The sequence below is a fragment of the Bos mutus genome, chromosome 13, assembly GCF_027580195.1.
Source record: "Bos mutus isolate GX-2022 chromosome 13, NWIPB_WYAK_1.1, whole genome shotgun sequence".
In the NCBI taxonomy this organism is placed as follows: Eukaryota; Metazoa; Chordata; class Mammalia; order Artiodactyla; family Bovidae; genus Bos; species Bos mutus.
Genome location: NC_091629.1, coordinates 45842868 through 45862704, shown reverse-complemented (window position 1 = coordinate 45862704; position 19837 = coordinate 45842868). Strand labels below are relative to the sequence as shown.

The 19837-nt window shown below is 55.9% G+C and overlaps 1 protein-coding gene across 2 annotated transcripts; it reads right to left on the bottom strand.

The window, feature by feature from the left end:
• Positions 1-5106: 5106 nt before the first annotated feature.
• On the bottom strand, positions 5107-19740 carry MYLK2 (myosin light chain kinase 2). 2 transcript variants are annotated; one of them, XM_014479485.2, is made up of 13 exons: positions 19604-19740; positions 19407-19506; positions 18420-18918; positions 16763-17064; positions 14872-14977; positions 14221-14314; positions 12029-12138; positions 11793-11934; positions 8455-8525; positions 8224-8352; positions 7723-7875; positions 7456-7588; positions 5107-6068 (listed from the first exon to the last, which is right to left on the bottom strand). In XM_014479485.2, exons 2-13 carry the CDS (start codon positions 19456-19458, stop codon positions 5988-5990), a joined length of 1872 nt encoding a protein of 623 aa, XP_014334971.1. In that variant the 5' UTR covers positions 19459-19506; positions 19604-19740; the 3' UTR covers positions 5107-5987. The 2 variants fall into 2 exon arrangements, with proteins under 2 accessions (XP_014334971.1, XP_070237653.1); XM_070381552.1 differs by having other exon boundaries at positions 19407-19724.
• Between the last annotated feature and the right edge of the window lie 97 nt (positions 19741-19837).

Here is a 19837-nt window from a genome sequence, read left to right as displayed (position 1 = left end):
CCCTTTCACTGGCAAGACTGTCCCTGATGGTCCAGACCCTGAGGTGCCTAATCCCCCGTTCCCACCCTGCTGGTAACTGGGTGGTGACTCAGGGAGGTAGCTGGTGGGGCTAAAGGAAGTGGTTCTGGGCTAAAAACAGACCAGAGGCTCATTTAGTCCCACAGTCAAAGTTCCCAAAGCCAGAACCCTGCCTTTGACCCCCGGAAAGGCTGCCTCCTCCAGACCACAGTCCTCAGGGTGCCCTGATCTCTCTGGGAGACCAAGAGGAGGCTGACTGTCCCAAGCGAGTTAAGGCAGCTGACTCCTCTAAGCCTTTGCACTCGCTGTTCCCTCCGCCTGAAGAGCTCACTCCCCATGGCTGACTTCTTAGCAGCCAGAGCCCAAGTTGAATATCACTTCCTGGGAGAAGGCTCCCCTCACCGCTTGATTTGAATGGATGTCTCTAGATTTTTTCCCCCCATCTCTGCATCCCATGTGTTTCCTCCACCTGGTGCCTATTGTAATGTGGAATTATGCATCTCTGTGTGTATTCACTCTTTCCTACATCTCTGCCTTAGTGTCATAAGCCTCTGGGGCCAGGGGTTGGGTCTGCTTTATCCACTTTATCCACTTCTCCACTGACTGGCATGTAACAGGCCCTCAATAAACGTGTGCTGAGGGGATATATGGATAAGTCCATTTGCCGTGGATTAAATCTCAGAGAATCCTCCAGGGGCTCCTGGTCAGACCCAGAGGCCAAGCTCTCAAAGGCCTGTATGATCTGGCTTTGGTTCCTCTTGCACTCTCTCCCACCCTCACTCCAAACAGGCTTTGCACTCGCTCGTCCTTCTGCCTGGCCCAGTCTTCCACGAACACCCACAGGACTCACTCCCTGACCACCACGTCCCCCATCCACCCCACCAACTCATTTTAAGTTCGTTATTGCTGCCCAGTGTCTATCCCCCAAGAAGGAAGTTCCATGAGGCCAGGAGTTTTTGTCTATTGGTTGCTTGTCCTCTACACCTGGAATAGTGTCCGGAACAGAGTAGTGACTGGAGAGCGTTGTGGAACACACGTCAACTCAGCAGCCTGGCCAGGTGCTTGATCTGTACATCTCAGGTCACTTTTGCTTTGACCCTGGGAGGCAGGTACTATCATCCCATTTTACAGACAGGAAACTGAGGCTCAGAGAGGGTGCACAGGTCCACGTGAACCCCATTCTGCCTGTCTGCAGCTCCCTCTTCCTATCCCCACAGTCCTTACAGCCCCCTCAAGCAGTCATACCCCAACCTCCCTCTGGCCTTTCCCTGCCTCCAGTCTCTCTCTCCCACTCAGTGATGTCCCGGACTGCAGCGATCCTTCTAAATCACAGATCTGATCTTGTCCCTCTTTCATTTGAAACCCTTCCATGGTTCCCTATGGCTGGGGTTCAGCCTGGCATTTGAGGCTCCTGCTAACTTCTCCAGACTTATTTCTTGCTTCCTCGTCTGCAAAAGCCCCTTGGGATGCTTCAAGACTAGCTTGTTCTCAGTTCCAAGTCTTTGGAGCTGCCCGGAACAACCCGCCTCACTCTGTCTGGAAAAGGCCTGCTCCGTGTTTGCTCTCAGCTTGGCTGTCACTCCCACTGGAGAGGAGAGATTGGAAGCAAGTGTCTTCTTCCACGCCCTTCTAGCTTCACTACAATCCCCAACCTCCCACCCCACAGGTTCCAGAGACTGTGAACTCCCCAAAGACCAAGGCCATGACTAATTCTTCTCCAGGCTCTGGCTTAAGGCCAGGCCCAGAAAAGGGTCTCAAGAAATAGCAGTGAAGCGATAGGATGTGTCTGAAGTCAGGCCACCTGCTGTGCATCCTCACCCTACTATGTACTGGCTGGGAACCCATGCACTTGTCCGTCAGCTCCTTGTGCCTCAGTTTCCTCATCCTTGAACTGCTGAAATACACACTCACGGGGTGGGATGAAGTGAATACACACTCATGGGGTGGGATGAAGTGACTGCACACGTGGGAATCACTTGGTACGGTGCCTGGTGCTCAGTAAATAACATCCATTAGAGTGAAGGAAGGAACAGGTGCGGGGGCAGCTGCACGAATGGATGCTTGGTCCAGGTGGGCACATCCCTTAGGACAGCCCTGGCCGCTCCACACCCTCGGGGTGGCCCTGTCACTGGCTGAATCTTTTCCCACAGCTGCCCTGCTGGGTCCAAGGTGGCTGGTGGAATTCAAGGCCACTGGATGCCGACAGGAAAAGGCAGCGTCACCAGCCCTGGAGTAATCCAAACCAGATGTGGCCTCAGACCCATGGGGGTGGTCACTGTGGGCCTGGCCAAGGCCCAGAGGCAGGAAATAGTCTTGAAGAACGCTGCTCTCGGCTCCGCTCTCTGGGACCAGAGAGCTGGGACCAGTCGGGAGGAGCTGTCCTGTTGAGGGTGTTAACCCTTCAGAGTCCACGGTAGGGGGAGGGGTTTGCCTACGATGGTGTGCAGGAGCAACTGGTGGCCCTGGCCCCATGGGGCAACAGAGCTCCTTGCAGAGAAGATTATAGCATCAGCATCATGATGGGCACTGTGCAGGGGGAGCCCACAGCACAGGCAGTGGGGTGGGCAGGGCACGCCAAGCAAGGGGCAGGGTCTGCTGCCGGGACTTGCAGAACCCCAGCCCCAGCCCCGAGCTTTGGGCCTGGCTCTGGCTCCACTCCCTCCATTAGGGCAGCTCTGAGGCTGCTGGGGATGGGAGCGCTAGTGAAGGCCACGGGGCTGGATCCCAGCCTCAGACGGGCAGAGATTCAGTCCCACACCAAGGACTGCCACCCCAGCCTTCTCCTGGGTGTGCTCCGTGGCCCTGGGGGAGCAAAAGCTCTCTGAACCGCCCCCCTTCATTGTTTCCATATTGTCGAGTCCATATCCTTTACCTCCAGGGACCAGGGGAAACCTAAAGGAGGCACCCGATGAATCAGAAAGAGCTTTGTAAGGCGTGCTCCCTGGAGGGAATAGAGACAGGAGAGGCAGTGATCAGCCATGTTCCACGGCTCTGGGTGGGCTTCCTTCTCAGGACACATTCATTCGCTGTGTGGCCTCAGGCAGATCAGTTTCTCTGAACCTGTTTCCTCACCTGTGAAATATGGTGATTGAGCCCCCCTGTCCCATCTCTCGATTGTCACCATGGCCCTTGGGATGGCAGAGGACAGTGGTGCTGAGGCTGTCCTCTGAAACTTTGTCCTTTGTCCTTTGTTTCATAGAGGGGGAAATGAGGCCTGTGCTGGGAGTTGGGGTCCTGGGTTCTAGTCCCAGCTTCTCCTGTCCCTGCTGAGCAGCCTGCTATTTTGGCCTTGGTTTCCCCAGCTGGATCCCAGCCCTGGATCTCGGTGCTGGCTGGACCTCATTTCCTTACCCCTCCACTATGGCGGTGACTCATTCCTCATCATCATGCTGTGTGGCCGAGGCTCAGCCTGGGTGGGGGCCAGCACGGCTGAGAGAACGCGGAGGAAACCACAGGCCTGGCCCAGCTAGCAGGTGGCGGGCAGACAGGCAGGCAAGGGATCCACAGCCCTAGGGTCCCTGCCCATTACACATCTCCCACCAAGAGCCTAAGCCAGGCTCCCCCAGGTGGCCCCCCGAGCCCTGAGTGCAAGCCCAGCAGGCTCAGAGCCCAGAGCCCCCCGATCCTGTCCCACGTGGCACCTGCAGCAGGGGAACTCCACACCCATCTGCTGGAACAGGGCAGGGTCGGGTGAAGACCTGGCCTTGCCCTCCTGGCCAGCGTTCATGGAAGCAGGGGCTGGAAGGCTGAGCGGTCAAGGTCTCCATCCAAGATTTCGCAGAGGCAGATAGTGCAGTGGTTCAGAGTGGGGGCTCTGGTCCCAGACTGTCTGGGTACAAACCCTGGCTCTGCCATGGGCTAGCCGTGTGACCCTGAGCAACTGGCATTGCCTCCCTGAGGCTTGGCTGCTCCATCAAGAGAAATGAACATAATACAGCTGCCCACCATGCGGGGTTGCTGGGACCAGAGTCACGGAACACACAGAGCTGGGTCTGGGCCATGCCCCTCTCGGAGCTCAGTGCATAGGAGCTGCTGTTATTGCCATTCCTGCTGAAGCCCCGCTTAGGCCTCAATTTACTCAAGTGTCCTCACAGCCAGAAAAGCTGTACCCTATTAGCATTAAGCTCTCTTGCCGTCTAGGCTGCTCCCTCCAGCAGAGGCTTGGGATGAGGAGGGCTGACGCCCGTGGGTGAGCTTGGAGAACAGCTCGCTCCCTAGGCCTCCCAGGGGACGGCCATCACTGCAGGCCCGAACTCCTGGCTCCACTTGGAGACTCTGCTATCTGCCTATACCTTGTTCTGGTGAGAAGCAGGGAGGACTTGTGGGCAGAGCCTTGCTGTGGGAAGTGGAATAGTCCATTTCAAGCCCCAGCTTCTGACTTGTTGAAAAGCCTTCAAGTTCCTTCTTCTCTCTAAGCCTCAGTATCCCCCCTCTGTATAATATGAATAATACATACCTCGTAACCTCATAAATGAGTTAACAGACATACAAGCCCTTAAATAGAGCCAGACACACAGTGCTGTGCTGTGCTTAGTCACATCCAACTCTTTGTGACCCCACGGACTGTAGCCCACCAGGCTCCTCTGTCCATGGGGATTCTCCAGGCAAGAATATTGGAGTGGGTTGCCATGCCCTCCTCCAGGGGGATCTTCCTGACCCAGGGATCGAATCCAGGTCTCCCGCATTACACGCCGATTCTTTGCTGTCTGAGCCACCAGGGAAGCCCAAGAATACTGGAGTGGGTAGCCTATCCCTTCTCCAGGGGATCTTCCTGACCCAGGAATCGAATCGGGGTCTCCTGCATTGCAGGTGGATTCTTTACCAGCTGAGCTACCTGGGAAGCCCAGACACACAGTAGTCCTGTATAAATGTTGGCTGGTGCTATGGCCTCTCACAGATGAGCACACTAAGGTACCAAGCGGGCAGCCCCTTGCCCAGATCAAGCACTGGGTAGTCTGGCTCCTGAGGCTGCATCAGTAAGCATCACACCATACTCGTAGTGCTGCTGAAGTGACTGGCCCACGGCAGCGTTCCGTGAATGGTGGCCAGCTGTGACTTCACCCAGGTGCACACACATAGAGGGAGGGGGCCACTTCCAACCTGTACATTTATTTACATGGCACAAGCTGAGAGCAGGTTGGGGGCTGCCCGACAGCCTTCCCACTCCTCTGGGCCTGCCGACACCATCCTCTGAGGCCGTGGGTGACCCCTGGAATGGGGGCCGGAGTGGCTGGGTTAGGCTGGCTTGGCCTTCAGGCAAGCTCGGGGGTGGTCTCCCCTGTCTTCCAGGCCTCTCCCCTCCCCCTCCACCCAGGCCTGGGCTGGGCGTCTTCTCTCTCACACAGAGTTCCTGTATGTTGGTGGTCGCAAGGAAGGTGGGCGGGAGCCGGGCCCTGCACCAGATGGTGTGTGCTAAGCCTTATCTGTTGGGAGTGGGGAGACATGCGGGTGGGGACACGGAGGCCCTCCTTCACAAAGCCTGCTCTGTCTCCCCCGGGCAGCTGCGCCTTAGAAACCGGCCGTCTGCCGTCCTGCCCCACCGAGGCCTCCCACCCACAACTGCAGAAGCCCCACATGCCAGGACCCCCAGCCCTCCCACTCTAGCTAGGAACAAGCCCAGGCCAGGGATGCCCCAGGTGAGGTCAAGCAGGGGTCACCAGAGCAGCAGTTTCAAGAAGGGGAGCCAGGCGGGAACAACAGGGCCCCTGGCGTCCGGGCTGTGCTGGGGGCCAGAGCCCTGTCTGGGGAGGCGCTAGCAGGATGGAGTCAGGCCACATCTGAGGCGGCTCATGTCGGGGAAGCAGTCACCGCGCGGGGGCGTGGGAGCCCCGAGCCTCCCAGCCTGGCGCAGCCTCGTCCTGGCCAGCCTGGCCCGGCGATCTGGCCCGTCTGCTCCGGCCTTCTGGGCTGTGTGGCCTCAGCCCTGGCCACTGCGCGGCTGCATCCAGGCCTCAGCTGCTCCCCGGGGCTCAGACCCCCAGAGCCATGAGTGCCCCCGAGCTGCTGATCTTCTTGAAGCGGTTGGCAGCGCTGACAGCAATGAAGTTTTTCTGAGGGATGAGGGAGAGGGGTCCCGGTCAGCAGCGGGGCAGGGGGGAAGCGCTAGGACAGGCTGTGAGTCTCCTAAGGTCCCCTTCGTCCCAGGAGGGACCCTGGCCAGGGAGGCTGCAGTGCCCAAAATGGCCACAGGAGGCGCCATGACACCACAGCCTCCAGGACGCCCTGCCTCACTCAACAGACCCGTCAGCAAACCTGAGTACCGCTCCCCTGGTGGCGGTCTGTGTGTGCATGCTAAGTCGCTCAGTCGTGTCACCGTGACCCCAGGGGCTGTAGCCCGCCAGGCTCCTCTGTCCGTGGAATTCTCCGAGCAAGAATACTGGAGTGGGTTTCCATGCCCTCCTCCAGGGGATCTTCCCGACCCAGGGATCGAACCCTCATCTCTTAAGTCTCCTGTGTTGGCCGGCAGGTTCTTTCCCACTAGCGCTACCCACCTGGGAAGCAGTCTGGTTCCTATTTCATTCCAAGAAAAAGCCCCTCACTGTGGCTGAGTCTCTCCACGCCCTGCCTCCCCATCCTCTCGGACACCTCTCCTGCCGCTTGCTTATTCCACTCAGAGGAACTGGCCTCCTACCTGTTCCTCACACTCCACAACCGTGCTCCTGCCTCAGGGCCTTTGCGCGCGCTGTTCCCACTGCCTGGGGCCACTCCCCCTCCATACCAGCCTGACTCAGCCCTCATCTCCTCAGGTTTTTGTTCACAGGCTCCTTCTCAGTGTGCCCTCCCTGGCCACCCTATGTAGAAGCACAGCCTCTCCCCAGCACTCCTGACCATTCTTTTTTTTTTTTTTTCTGACCATTCTTATTTTTTCCTAATAAGTGTAAGTGTTAGTCGCTCAGTCATGTCCGACTCTTTGTGACCCCAAGGACTGTAGCCCACCAGGCTCCTCTGTCCGTGGAATTCTCCAGGCAAGATTACTGGAGTGGGTTGCCATTCCCTTCTCCAGGGGATCTTCAGGGATCGAACCTGGGTTGTCTGCATTGCAGGCAGATTCTTCGTCTGAGCCAACAGAGCCCTTCCTTAATTCCTTTTAATAACTCCCCATCCTCTACCAAAAGTAAGTTCACGAAGAGTGAAATCCATTGCTGTGTCCCCAATGCCCGGAGGTGGTAGATGGTCAAGAAGTATTTATGAAATGAAGGGAAGAAGCCTGACATGGGGATCAGAGACCTTTTCCTGAGCCCAGGCCATAAAAGGATGCCCCTCCCCAGGGTGGAGGGGGTGAGTGGAGGGCCACCACCCAGGGCAGGAGCCAGCCCAGGACAAAGAGAGAAAAGCCAGTTCTGTTTTCCAGACCGAACCGGCCAAGACGGGGCCAGTGGGGCCAGTGCCCTTCCCACCCCATATCCCTCTCTCCTCCCCGCCTCAGTCCAGCGGTACCTTCCAGCGCCTCTTCATGAGGTATTTCTTAAGCAAGATCTGGGACTTGAGGCGGCGGTTACAGCGCTTGGCCTTCTCTGCCAGGTTGTTGAGCCAGGGGTGGGCGAGGCACTGGGCAGCGCTCATCCGGGCCCTGTGGAGAGGGGGTGGCGTGGTGAGAGGAGGCGGCAGGCCTGGGAGCCGGCCTCCCAGCCCAGTTCCCACCCGGCACACACACGCACTGGACTTTGCACACATGGGGTTCATGTCCTGGGGGGTGAGCCTCACCGCTGGTCCTTGACGATGAGGTTGGAGACGAAGTCTTTGGCCTCGTCTGACACGGCCTCAAAGGTTTCCTCGTCAAAGTACCAGTTGCTTGATAGAACGTTGTTCAGGGTCTCTGTGTCATCGTCTCCCAGGAAGGGGGAGAGACCACTCAGGCTGGAAGGAGGCGATGGTAGGAGGCAGGGAGGTGAGATTGGGTCGGGGATGCAACGGATCCTGAGAAGCAGCACCGTGAGCTGAAAAGACCCCCAGCCTCTCAAGTGGGACAGACCTGGGTTTGAATCTGGGTGGGTGACCTTGGGCAAGTCACTTCCCCTCTCTGAGCCTCACTCTTCTCATCTGTAAAATGGCCATAATCATCCCAGCTTCCCAGGGTTACCGTGAAGAAGAGGAATGATGAGTGCACCCCCAATGCCCAGTAAACCTCAACTGAGGGAGTGGGAAGGTGGAAGTGATCTTGGCCTCAGCTGCCCACCCATGTGCCCCAACCCCATCAACACTCACAGCATATAGGTGATGACCCCCAGGCTCCACATGTCTGTCTTATCGGAGATTTGGTCATAATTCACCACCTCAGGGGATAGGAACTCTGGGGTCCCAAAATTCACCTTCAGCTTCTCGTTGGGGTTATACCTGGAGGTCAGGCCAAGAGCTCAGAGCACAACTCCCAGCCCATTCCCAGACACCTTCCCACTTTCCCCTAGCCCCACCCACCCCGCCCTCCCAAGGTGGTACCTCCGTGCCAGGCCGAAGTCAATGATCTTCACCAAATGGCCCGTGGTGTTGACGCACAGGATGTTCTCTGGCTGAGGAGAAGGGGGTGGCCTGGACTGACCTCTGACCCAGCTCACCCTCCCTCCCCATCCCAGTCCATCCAAGGCCCAGGCTCCCTGGACCAGAGGCCCAGGCTGCTGGAGTGGATAGCCCCCATCAGAGACTCTCAGATCTACCTGTTCCAGACACAGAGGGGGATCTGGAGGCCCGAGAGGGGCTCTTCTCTAGGCGTCCCTGCTCCCCACCCTCAACGTCTAACAAAGCACCCAGTAGGTGTTCAGCCAAGACTCCTGGAATCCGGCACCCCAAGCACGGGTGAGCATGTGAGATCACTGAAGGGCTAACCCCTCCTGCGCTGGGCCTCCATCTCCTCCTCATGTAACACAAGGACATAGGACTCATCCGAGGTTGTGGGGCAGAAACGTTGTAAGTCGTTAATGATGGCTAAAAGGCAGGTTTTGCACAAGAACCCTGATTTTCAGCACCACCTGGAACACCGTAAGCCCTGGCCATATGGCCACACACGGCTTGGAGGGACTTGGTGCTGACCGCTGAGATGGGCGGGAGTCTTCCAGTTCCCCCAGGGCCTCCACCTCCTGACCCAGCTGGGTTCTGAAGAACAGGGTTCTGTTCTTCATCTGGGCTTTGCGGTATCTGATCTGAGGCCCCAAACAGGAGGCTTTCTGAAGGTCCTTTCACACTGCTGCGCTCAGAGCAGGATGCTAGTGACTTCAACAGCCCAACAGTGCTCCACTGAAACACGGGAAGGATGCAAAGGCCCCAAGGAGGGCTTCCCTGGTGGTCCAGTGGTCCAGTGGTCCTGCAATGCAAGGACCTCTAGTCCTGGAAGATCCCACGCGCCTTGGAGCAACTGAGCCCATGTGTCTCAATCAATGAGCCCATGTTCTGGAGCCCATGAGCCACAACTACTAAAACCCATGCGCCTAGAGGCTGGTTCCACAAGAGAAGCCACTGCAATGAGAAGCCCTCACACCGTAACTAGACAGTGACCCCGGATCACCGCAACTAGAGAAAGCCCAAACACAGCAGTGAAGACCCAGCACAGCCAAAAGAAAATTTAAAAAAAGAGAAAAAATATTATTAAAAAAAAAAGGCTCCAAGGACACAATTGGCAGGGGAAACCGGACAGATCCAGATCTCCTTTTGGGGGACGAGGACAGGGGACTTCCTGAAAAGCCCTGCAGCTGGGACCCCCGGAAGGGGATTCAGGCTGCGGTTCACCTAGCCTACTCGACCATGAAACCCTTTACTGATGAAAAACTTATTGCTATCCTGAAAAAAAAAATCACATTTAGGACACAGAGATTTAAGTCGAACTTCTCCCCAGGACACTGCATTTTAATCAGGGACCCTGCTCTACCCCAAGGAAAATGGCTTTTACCGGAGAAGGGCAGCCTCCAGTGCCATCACGCAGGCTTGAGTTCTGCCCAGAAACTCGGGAGGCACCTGTACTCTTTGCATTCCTTCTGCCCTCCCACATCCAAACCATCAGAAATCCGGCTGACTCTATTTTCAGAATGTGTCCATCATCTGACCACTTCCCATTCCTCCCCCACTGCTACGGGTTCCAGCCCCATCATCTCTCCTGGCTTATTATGACCACCTCCTAAATTCCCTGCTGTCAGACTGGCCCCTTTGAAACCCATTCCCTTACCCTCCTCGCTCCCTCACTTGTTAGTGGCAATGATAACAGCACACCTGACCCAAAGGGCTGTCGCACACTCTAGACACACCTTGAGTGCCTCTGACCATTAGTAAGCACAGCGGAGGGGTTAGTTCACAAGAGTACCAGGAGCATCTCCTGTATCGGACCTTGAATGCTCCGGCCTTTACCTTCTTCTTCAGTTCTACCTTGTATGTCTCCCTGTTACACTCATACACTTTTTCATAATGCTTTTAGTGGTTTAAAGTGATCTTAGTGACTTCCCTGGCAGTCCTATGGTTAAGACTCGGCGCTTCCACTGCAGGGGGCGTGGCTTTGATCCCTGGTGGGGGATCCAAGACCCTGCAGGTTGAGTGACACAGTCAAAAATAAAAATTAAGAAAAATTTTAACAAAAAAATAAAACGATCTATTCATCGAGTTATTACGCCTGATTCTACCACTGACCTCATAGGCTCCAGGGGATAGGGTCACGTCCTCACCATCCAGAGGGCAACAACCACGCCCAGCACTGTGCACTGTGCACAGAGGCACAGAAGCAGGTGCTCAGTATGTATTTACCAAATGAATGAATGAAAGTACTGTCCACTTTGCCGATGGGCGTTCACCCGCCTCAGTGTTCAGATTTCATCTTCTCCACTAGCCTTCCCATTAATTCCACAAACATTAACGCCTGCCATAAAGATGGAGCTACCTGGCACTCATGGGGCCCCTGCCCACTCCACACCACAGCCACGGCCAGCTGATCAGACTTGGAGGGATTCATAAAATCTTAGGGAAAAACCCAAACTTTTTTGCCAACCCAGTATTTGCTTTCCCTCACCCGCTATGTGCAAGGTATCGAGCAAGAAGAACATAAACGTTCTCTCAGCACACACTTCTGTTAGTGCCTGCCCCGTGCATGCTGCTGTACCGACACTGCACTTTGCTCTTGTTTTAGTCGCTAAGTCGTGTCCCACTCTTTGTGACCCCAGGGCCTGTAACCCGCCAGGCTCCTCTGTCCATGGGATTCTCCAGGCAAGAATACTGGAGTGGGTTGCCATTCCCTTCTCCAGGGGATCTTCCTAACCCAGGGATTGAAGCCGGGTCTCCTGCTTGGCAGGCAGATTCTTTACCGCTGAGCCACCAGGGAAGCCCAACACTATACTTACTGATGCATCTTCCTGATTCCCCTTTTAGAACGTAAGCTCCACGAGGGCAGGCGTTTTTATCTATTTTGTTCACCAGTGGGTCTCCACCACCAACACTGCCTGGCATCTAGTGGGCCCTCAACACGTGTTTGTGGGATAAATGAACAGACATTAGCAGTGCCCATCAGGGGCCTACACAGAGGCAGGTGCTCCTGCAACACTGATCAGCTGGTGTTATATGTGGGGCTCACAGGACGGCAAGAGACCCTTTCAACAAGTACTACAACAACTCCAGACTAGGAGAGGGCTGGGACCAAGTCTTTCTTGCTCTCTGACGTGCCCCCTGTTTTGACTCTTACAGCTGGAAGAACTGGATGGAGGAGGAGAAGGAGTCACGGGGGATGGAGGGATGGTTGGCTGCAGCAGTGACCTCAGGTGGTCCGATGCCACCCCGACCCCTCCCAGGAGGCTGCCCACCCCTAGTACCTTGAGGTCCAGATGCAAAACCCTCATCTTGTGCATGAAGAGGATGCCATCGCAGATCTGCCTGACAAACACCATGGTGTCCACCTCAGTCAGCTGGTAGTCCTCGTCCACAATCCTCTCGAAGAGCTCGCCGCCCTCGATGCTGTGTGCACAGACCCCTCTACAGGCTTGCCTCTGGGCCTGCTGCCTTCTGCTCCCCCCCAACACCAGGCCCCCACCCTGCCGCCGACACTCACTACTCCATGAAGAGGACGATCTCATGCGGGGTCTCGATGGCCGCATAAAGCTGGATCAGGTTGCGGTGGTTCAGCTGGTTCATAACCTCAATCTCCAGCAACACCATTTCCTGGGGCCCAGGAGCATCAGGGGTACCATCTGAGCATCATGATTCCCTGCCCTCCATCCTCTTCGGGTGGGCCTGGCCTGGACCGCTGCCCTCCCCCTCCTCGCTGGTCTCCTTGCCTCCCATCTCTCTCCCGACCCTCCAGCCTGTGTCCTTACCACACAATCATTTCTGCTGAGACATCTTTCCTTTGCTTTGCTGGTTCTTTGCCTCCTGCTGGCTGAATCCTGGGCCCCATCCTTCCCGCTCAGCCCTCCCTGCTCTACACTCTCTCCCAGGGCATTCTCAAGTCCCATGACTGGAAATTCCATCCAGATGTGACTGATTCCCAAATACATATCTCCACCCCTAAGTGCTCCTTTGAACTCCAGACACCAGTCCCTCCCCCTTGGATGCCTAATAGGCATCTCAAATCTCTCATGTCCAAAATTAAACCCTTGATACCACCCTTTCCCCGAAGTTGAGTTGCCCGCAGCATGTCCATCAGCAAAAGGCCGTCATTTTTAACCCCAGTGTGCAGGACAGAAAGTTAGGAGCTTTCCAGGGTTTCTCTCTTCTTCTTGCTTCCTCACACCCCCTCATCCAACCAATCAGTAAATCCTTTGACTCCACCTCCAAAGTAGATTACAAATCCAATCATTTCTCAGCTCCCCCATCACTGCCTTCCTAGTTTCAGCTGCCATTATTTGTCACTTTCAGAAAGTCTGCCAGCCAGTGGTCACATCCGTAGCTTGAAATCAACCACAGTAGGAATATTTACACCAAGGAAATTGGCAAATGATCAGGTCTCTCCCTAGATCTGTTCCCCCAGAGCACTGGATCACTGCCTGAACTGTTCCATTTTCCATTATTCCATTCCTTGGAATATCTCACCTTCCACGCCACTTCCTCAGAGAAGCCTAAGGTCACCTGATCCTATCTGAGCGGCTCCACACACCCTGTTCCTTCCTGGCTTTACTTGTCTTCTTAACACTGTCTTGGCTCCGGACACCACACTTTTTATGTTTCAGCTTGGTTTTAGTTGTCTGTTAGCAGTTTGGTTTTAGTTGTCTCTCTAGCATGTTAGGACTTGTTTGATGCCATTTCCCTAGCACCTGGCACAGTGCACAGCACAGAAAAAGCACCCAATAATTAACCAATCAATAGCTGTCTCCAATTAATTTACACATTACATTTGAGCATCTCCGCTGAGCCAGGTCCATGATAGAGGCCTGGGACCCAAGCCCCATTAAGTGGAAGCAATAGAGAAAGAGTCACGAAGAAAATCTTTCTGACTTCCCAGCACTCCTCCGGAGCTGCTTCTCCTGCTCCTTCTGGGCTCCAGGCCTCTGTATGTTCTGTCTCTGCTCCCTTGGTCCTGATCTCAACTCAAGGGTTTCCACCTGCCATTTCTGATCCTCAGGGCTTTCTACCCACAGTCCCCTCTGTCTGAAAATCTCTCCCCTGCCTTTCCCATTGGAAAACAGCTCCTCCTTCTTCAAAGCCTTCATTCAGGAGACCCTTTGCTGACCTGCAGGTGAGTTGGGAGACTCCACTGTGACAACTCCTCTCCCCACCCTCCCGCCTTAGCTTTCATAAGTTATATAGCTCTCACCATGCCAGGCTGCTAGGTTGCCATCACCCCCTCACATACCCGACTCCCTCACTCCATATGAGTCTATGCCTCATTCATTCATTCACTCCTTGAATGAACACTGCTCTGAACCAGGCCCGGACTGGTGTTGAAGCCTGTTTCCCTTGCTGTTCTTGGGGGGCAGGGACCACCTGGCTTCCCTCGGGGACCTCCAGTGCACAGCACAGCATCTGGCCCAGAGCCTGTGCTCATCAGCCCTTACTGACTTGAACCAGAGGGCTTGAAGGGGAAGTACCCAAGATAAATTCACCAACTGTGGGGTGAAGTTTATGGTCAGGGGCATCAGGCCCCTATGGCAGGACTGTCCGCCTGTCTATCTGTTGATCTGTGTGATGTCTTTGGAGCACCAAGCTTCTCACCCCCGGCTCCTGGTGCAGATGTGTGGATGGCGGGAGGTGAGAGGCACCCGCTCCAAGGATCCCCTCGCCCTCCCCACAGCCAGACTGCACTACCTTGTCTTTGGGTGTCTGTTTCTTGATGACCTTGGCGGCCAGCTTGAGGCCTGTGGCCTTCTCTGTGCAGGTACAGACCGCTCCAAACTTGCCGCTGGAGAGAGAAGAGGCTGAGAGTAAGGGAGTTGCCAAGGCCAAGTGTGGGGGGCCTGTGCTCTGTTCCCTGTGAGATGCGGAAATCCCAGCCAGCTCCAGTACCCTCCCCAAACCTGAGCTCTACTGCAGAGACCACAGCTGACCTGCACAAACCACAGCCTCAGGAAAGGTAGGCTCATCAAAGGACAGCCCCTGATGGGCACCTCACAGGCAGGCGAGGGCACCAGGCCCCGGGGGAGGGAACTTCAGGACTTCTAACAAAACAGAGGATCATCTTGAAGGGGTCAGTGTGGTACTCCAAACTGAGACAGACAGGACGGTATTACGTGCTTCCTATGGGAAACACCTAATGACCAATGGTGTGTTTGTGTGAGTGACTGACACACCAGCCATGTGACAGCCTGCACACAGACACATGAGACCACATGGAAGCAGTTGTGACCCTGCGGCTCACATCTGATCGGAATGTCTGGGCCTCCCATGGGGCAGATGTAAGGCCTGGGGACTTCACGCTCTCCCGCCCATGGGCCAGGGGCTCGGGGCCCCAGTTCTCACCCGCCCAGTGCCTCCTTGGAGTTCAGACTGAATTGACTGTTGATGTTCCCGGGCCTCAGCTCCACAATGCGGTGGGGGAAGGGGGCTGGGGGCGGTGGGCAGTCATCTGTGGAGCAGAGCAGAGCCATTTCGGTCAGTGCTGGGGCTGCTAAGGACTCATCCTGACACCATGCCCTCCTGCCTGGCCTGGGCCCCATCCAGGGGCGTTCACCAAGTGATACCTGGGAGACAGTTGGCTCCAGGATAGGGGCTAGGGGCTCGGGGCCCAGTTTCCAATGTCAGCTCTGCCACCAACACTCACCCTCCTTGGGAGGCCTCTGCCTCTGTCAGAGGGGGGCTCAGCTTCTCCAGGCACAACAGTGGGGATGGCTGATTGGACTCCTCAGACCCTCCCACATTATAAGGTATGAGGACTCCAACCCAAAGTTTTTCATTTCCATTTAAAAAAAGGGCGGAGCAGGGCGGGGTGGGGGGTTCCTAACTGTGAGCTCCCTGGTGGCTCAAAGAATCTGTCTGCAATGCAGGAGACCAGGGTTCAATCTCTGGGTCGGAAAGATCCCTTGGAGAAGGGAATGGCAACGCACTCCAGTATTCTGGCCTGGAGAATTCCATGGACTGAGGAGCCTGATGGGCTACGGTCCACAGGGTTGAAGAGAGTTGGGTTTGGCAGGACTGAGCTACTTTCACTTTCAACTATAATGGTGGAGCGCCATGCCAGATAGGCGTTACTGTGTCTGAAGGAGTCGAGGATAGGACCTGCCTACCACCCCCTCTAATAACACCGCAAGCTCTCACTACCTGTGGAATGGGTATCCCCCGGCCCTGGCCCAGGGGCAGGGGTGGGCGGGGAGGAGCCGGGGATGGAGCTATTTGGTAGAGACTTGCTGCCACCTAGTGACAATACGGGGAACAGCAGGCCCTGGACGCCGACAGGCTGAGTCACCGGGAATGGAAACCTCTTTATAAATAGCAAGAGGCCGCAGGGGAAGCCGGCTGGTGGTAAATCAGACGGCCCTTGGACGTTGTTCAGGTCCGTCCCTCGAGGATGTGATTGCTGGGCTGAGTGGGCCCTGGAGGTCTGTGCCGCTGCTAAGGGGAGGAGGCAGGGCTCCTGGCTGCCGCCCAGCCGCCAGGCCCTCCCACCCTGTCTGGGTGGCACTATGCCGCTCACCAGGCAGACTGGCAGGTCTCCCAGGGCACCTCGGCCTGGAGGAGGGGGGTTGTCAGGACACTCTGGGCTCTCCTGACCCCATCTCACCCCGCCCCCCAGGCCTGCTGCACCCTTGCCCGGGCCCTTTCCCTATTCACCTACGGGCCAAGCTTGCTCATGCTCAATGGCTCCCTTCTGCTCGCTGAATAAAGCATCAGCACTTGAGGCCACTCCGGTCCTGCCCATCTCATGTGCCCAGCTTCCTTGGTCACCGCCTCCCTCCCCCCTCCACACACACACCTGTGCTCCTCAGTTCACAACCCTCTGTGGCTCCCATGACCCTCCCTACCCGTCCAGGATGCAGTTTAAAAGGGCATTTGAGCCCTTTTATAGAGTAACTTCAAACCCCACCGTCCAGAGAACTGGTGGTGCTCCAACATGTCTGATTTTTTTTTTTTTTACTCCATTTTAGCCAACGTAGAAGAAAGTAAACAAGAGAGCTCTAGAGTCAGGTTCATATCCTGCTCTAGCTGTGGATTTGGGGTGCTCCCTTTCCTGAGTCCCCATTTCCCCATCTCTTGAAGGGGACTAGGAACTCAGACTTCCTGGGGTTGGATGACACTTTGATGAATCACCCGGGGTGAGGTGGCTCAGAAGGGTTTAGTGCTCTAAGCGAGGAGACGGGGGAGACACGGAGAGCCCCTTCCCTCCTCCCTGGGCTCCAGGACAGCCCCGGCCTACCCAAAATCTGGAAGCAGTCCTCCTCCTTGGCTGTGGGACTGAGGGCCTGCCCCACCTCCGATCTCTCCGAGGGAACGGCCTGGAATTCGATCCCCCTCGAGGTGTCCCCTTGCACCCCATCCTGGCCAGCGTGGCCTGCAGCCTTCTCTTCTCCTTCCTTCTGGCTGCCTCCCGGGAGGTTCTTCTCTCCTTCTGCTACCTTGGCTGGCTCAGTTTCTGTGGGGCCAGGGGTCACAGGCACCCCTTCAAAGATAAGCTCTAATGTCTCATCTAGGGGCTTCTCGGCCAGTGGCTTCTCAAGGCTGAAACGTGAGAACACAGATGGGTGACACCTTCAGCAGCCACAGCTCCCCCCACACCGGCAGGCCTCCCAAAACCTAGTCTGCAATCTAGAGCTGATACAGCCTTGCCCCCACCCAAACACGTGGGATGGTGAATCCAAATTCACTTCATATAAAATCCGGGGATTTTAATAACACCGTAAATGTCTGTGGTGGTGGTGGTTGTTTCTTCCCAGCTATGCCATGCGACATACAGGATCTTAGTTCCTCGACCAACAACCAACCCATGCCCCCTGCAGTGGAAGTGCAGAGCCCTAACCACTGGACCACCAGAGAATTCCCATGTCTGTGTTGCTATTTTGAGTATCAATGCACTAAGAGATCATTAACAACTGTTAATAGGATTGCTGATTTGGTTAATCATTAGGTAGTGACAATTAGGGAGGTTATGTAGCTCTTGATTCATAAAATTGTGGTGATACAATTGATAATGTATTAATGATACTAATTTATATTACCACATAGTTTAAACTGGTATGGTAAGTGTTATTATTGTGGTTTACAATAAATATATCATTAATAACCTCACTTATATCATTGGCATTCAGGTAAAGCTAACGAATTGCACCTTGAGACTGGTGCTGTATTATAGTTCTAAGAGTATAGTGGGCTTCCCTGATAGCTCAGTTGGTAAAGAATCCGTCTGCAGTACAGGACACCCCGGTTCGATTCCTGGGTTGGGAAGGTCCCATGGAGAAGGGAAAGGCTACCCACTGCAGTATTCTTGGGCTTCCCTTGTGGCTCAGGTGGTAAGAATCTGTCTGCAATGCAGGAGACCAGGGTTCAATCCCTGGGTTGGAAAGATCCCATGGAGAAGGGAAAGGCTACCCACTCCAGTGTTCTGGCCTGGGGAATTCCATGGGTTGTATAGTCCATGGGGCTGCAGAGTCAGACACAACTGAGTGACTTTCACTTTCACTTCACTTTTCACTTCAAGAGTATTAGTAATGATCTATCAGCCTGATTATTAGTCATATTTTCAGATTATACCAATAACTGTATTAAGAAGATGAGTTTTCTTTTCCTCCTGACATCTCAGTCCTGCCCTTGGTGAGATCCAAGTCCATGGGGTAAGGGGGACTCTGGACTCCAGATGCCTGGAGAAGGGGTCTTTGAGGTCCTCTGCTGCCTGACACTCCAGGCTTCTGTGAACTATCACAGAGTTCTGATCTCTGCAGGAAGACCAGGCGGTCAGGCCAATGCCTAGGACAGAGGGAGCTGAACATTGGAACTGCCCAAGCCAGCGCTGCACGTGGTGAGTGCCCAAGACAGACAGTAACGCAGACCCCTCCCCGCTCCCAGGCAGGGCCGTTCACCTCGAGATGGCGGCGGGGCAGCTGGGGCTGTGCAGAAAGGCGGGTGAGCCCTTCTTGCTCGGCGCTTGGCCCTCTGCTACCTTCTTTTGCTCCTTGGCTTCTCCAGGGTCCTGGCTGCCGGGGGTCCCCTGCTCAGCCTCGGGCTTTTTGACGCTGGCCTCGGCTGTCGCTGTCTCCTGGGGCAGGGCTGCCGGCTGCCCAGCCGAGCCCTCCGCAGGCTCTCCCTGCAGGCCTCCTTCTCCCTCAGGGCCCTGGCTGCTGGCTGAGGGTTGGGCTGAGGCCCCGTCCCCTTTCTCTGGGGCCGGGGCTTCAGTATCTTTCGTCGAGTCGGGATCAGGTTCTTTCTTTGGGTCTGGGGACTCAAGTTCTTTCTCTGGGTTTGGGGGACCAGCATCCTTCTCTGGATCTGGGGGCCCAGGATCCTTCTGTGGATCTAGGGGCCCAGGGTCTTTCTCTGCAGCTGGGGGTCCTTCACCTGCTGCAGCCTTTGGTGCTGTGTCTGCAAAGAAGGTGAAACACCAGTCAGGATCCACCCTCCTACCCTTCCTTCCCCAGCCAGGCTGGCCAGGGACCGGTTCTGGGCCCAGGTTCCTACCCAGGCCACAGTTTACAAGCACTTGTCCCGCTGAACTTCTGGGGCCATTCCGTGGGCTCCCAATATGGGCTGTCCGGGCCTCAGAGGCCCTGGGTGCAGGGCTCTGGGCCCCTGGTGGGCCTTGAGCCCACCCCCCAACCCTTGCTCTGAGTGTTCAGGCCTCATCCACGGGGACTTCACATTCTCCCGGTCTCTCTGGGGAAGGCTTCCCGTGGGCCCTTGACCCAGTCCTACCCTATCCAGAGACAATTCTGATTTTTGGGTCCTCCACGTGCCACACAAAGAAGCCTTGGGCACAGAACTCCCACTTCAAATCCAGAGCACCGGCCCAGCTCTGGATTCAAACACCCCTTCCCAAGCTCCTCCCTCCACCTCCGGCCCCCACTTGGCACCTGTTGATGAGCTTGGGATTTCCAGCTCCACTGCTCCGTTTTCCGTCGCCATGAGGTAGGGAGGCGTGTGCTTCTGCTTGTCTAACTCGAGTCTTTCCAGCTGCAGAAAGAAGAGAAAGGTGTGTCGGGCTGCTGGATGCCTCCTCCTGTCTGGCTGAGAGGAGGCGGGGGCTAGCCGGCAGAGGGGACAGAGGCACCTGGAGCGGAGAGGGGCAACCTGGTGTCTGTCTGTCTCACAGCGGCTGCCCGGGAGCCGTCCTGGGCAGTTGTAAGGCCGGCGCCTGGTGGGCAGAGGCGGAGGCAGGGGTGCAGGCAGAGGAGGCGGGGACGGGGGAGAGGATCTCTTACACCAGGGGCCATGCAACTCTGACTGCCACCACCTGTCACTCTTGGCCCCCATTCAGAGGACACGGCATTCTTCCTGTGGACCA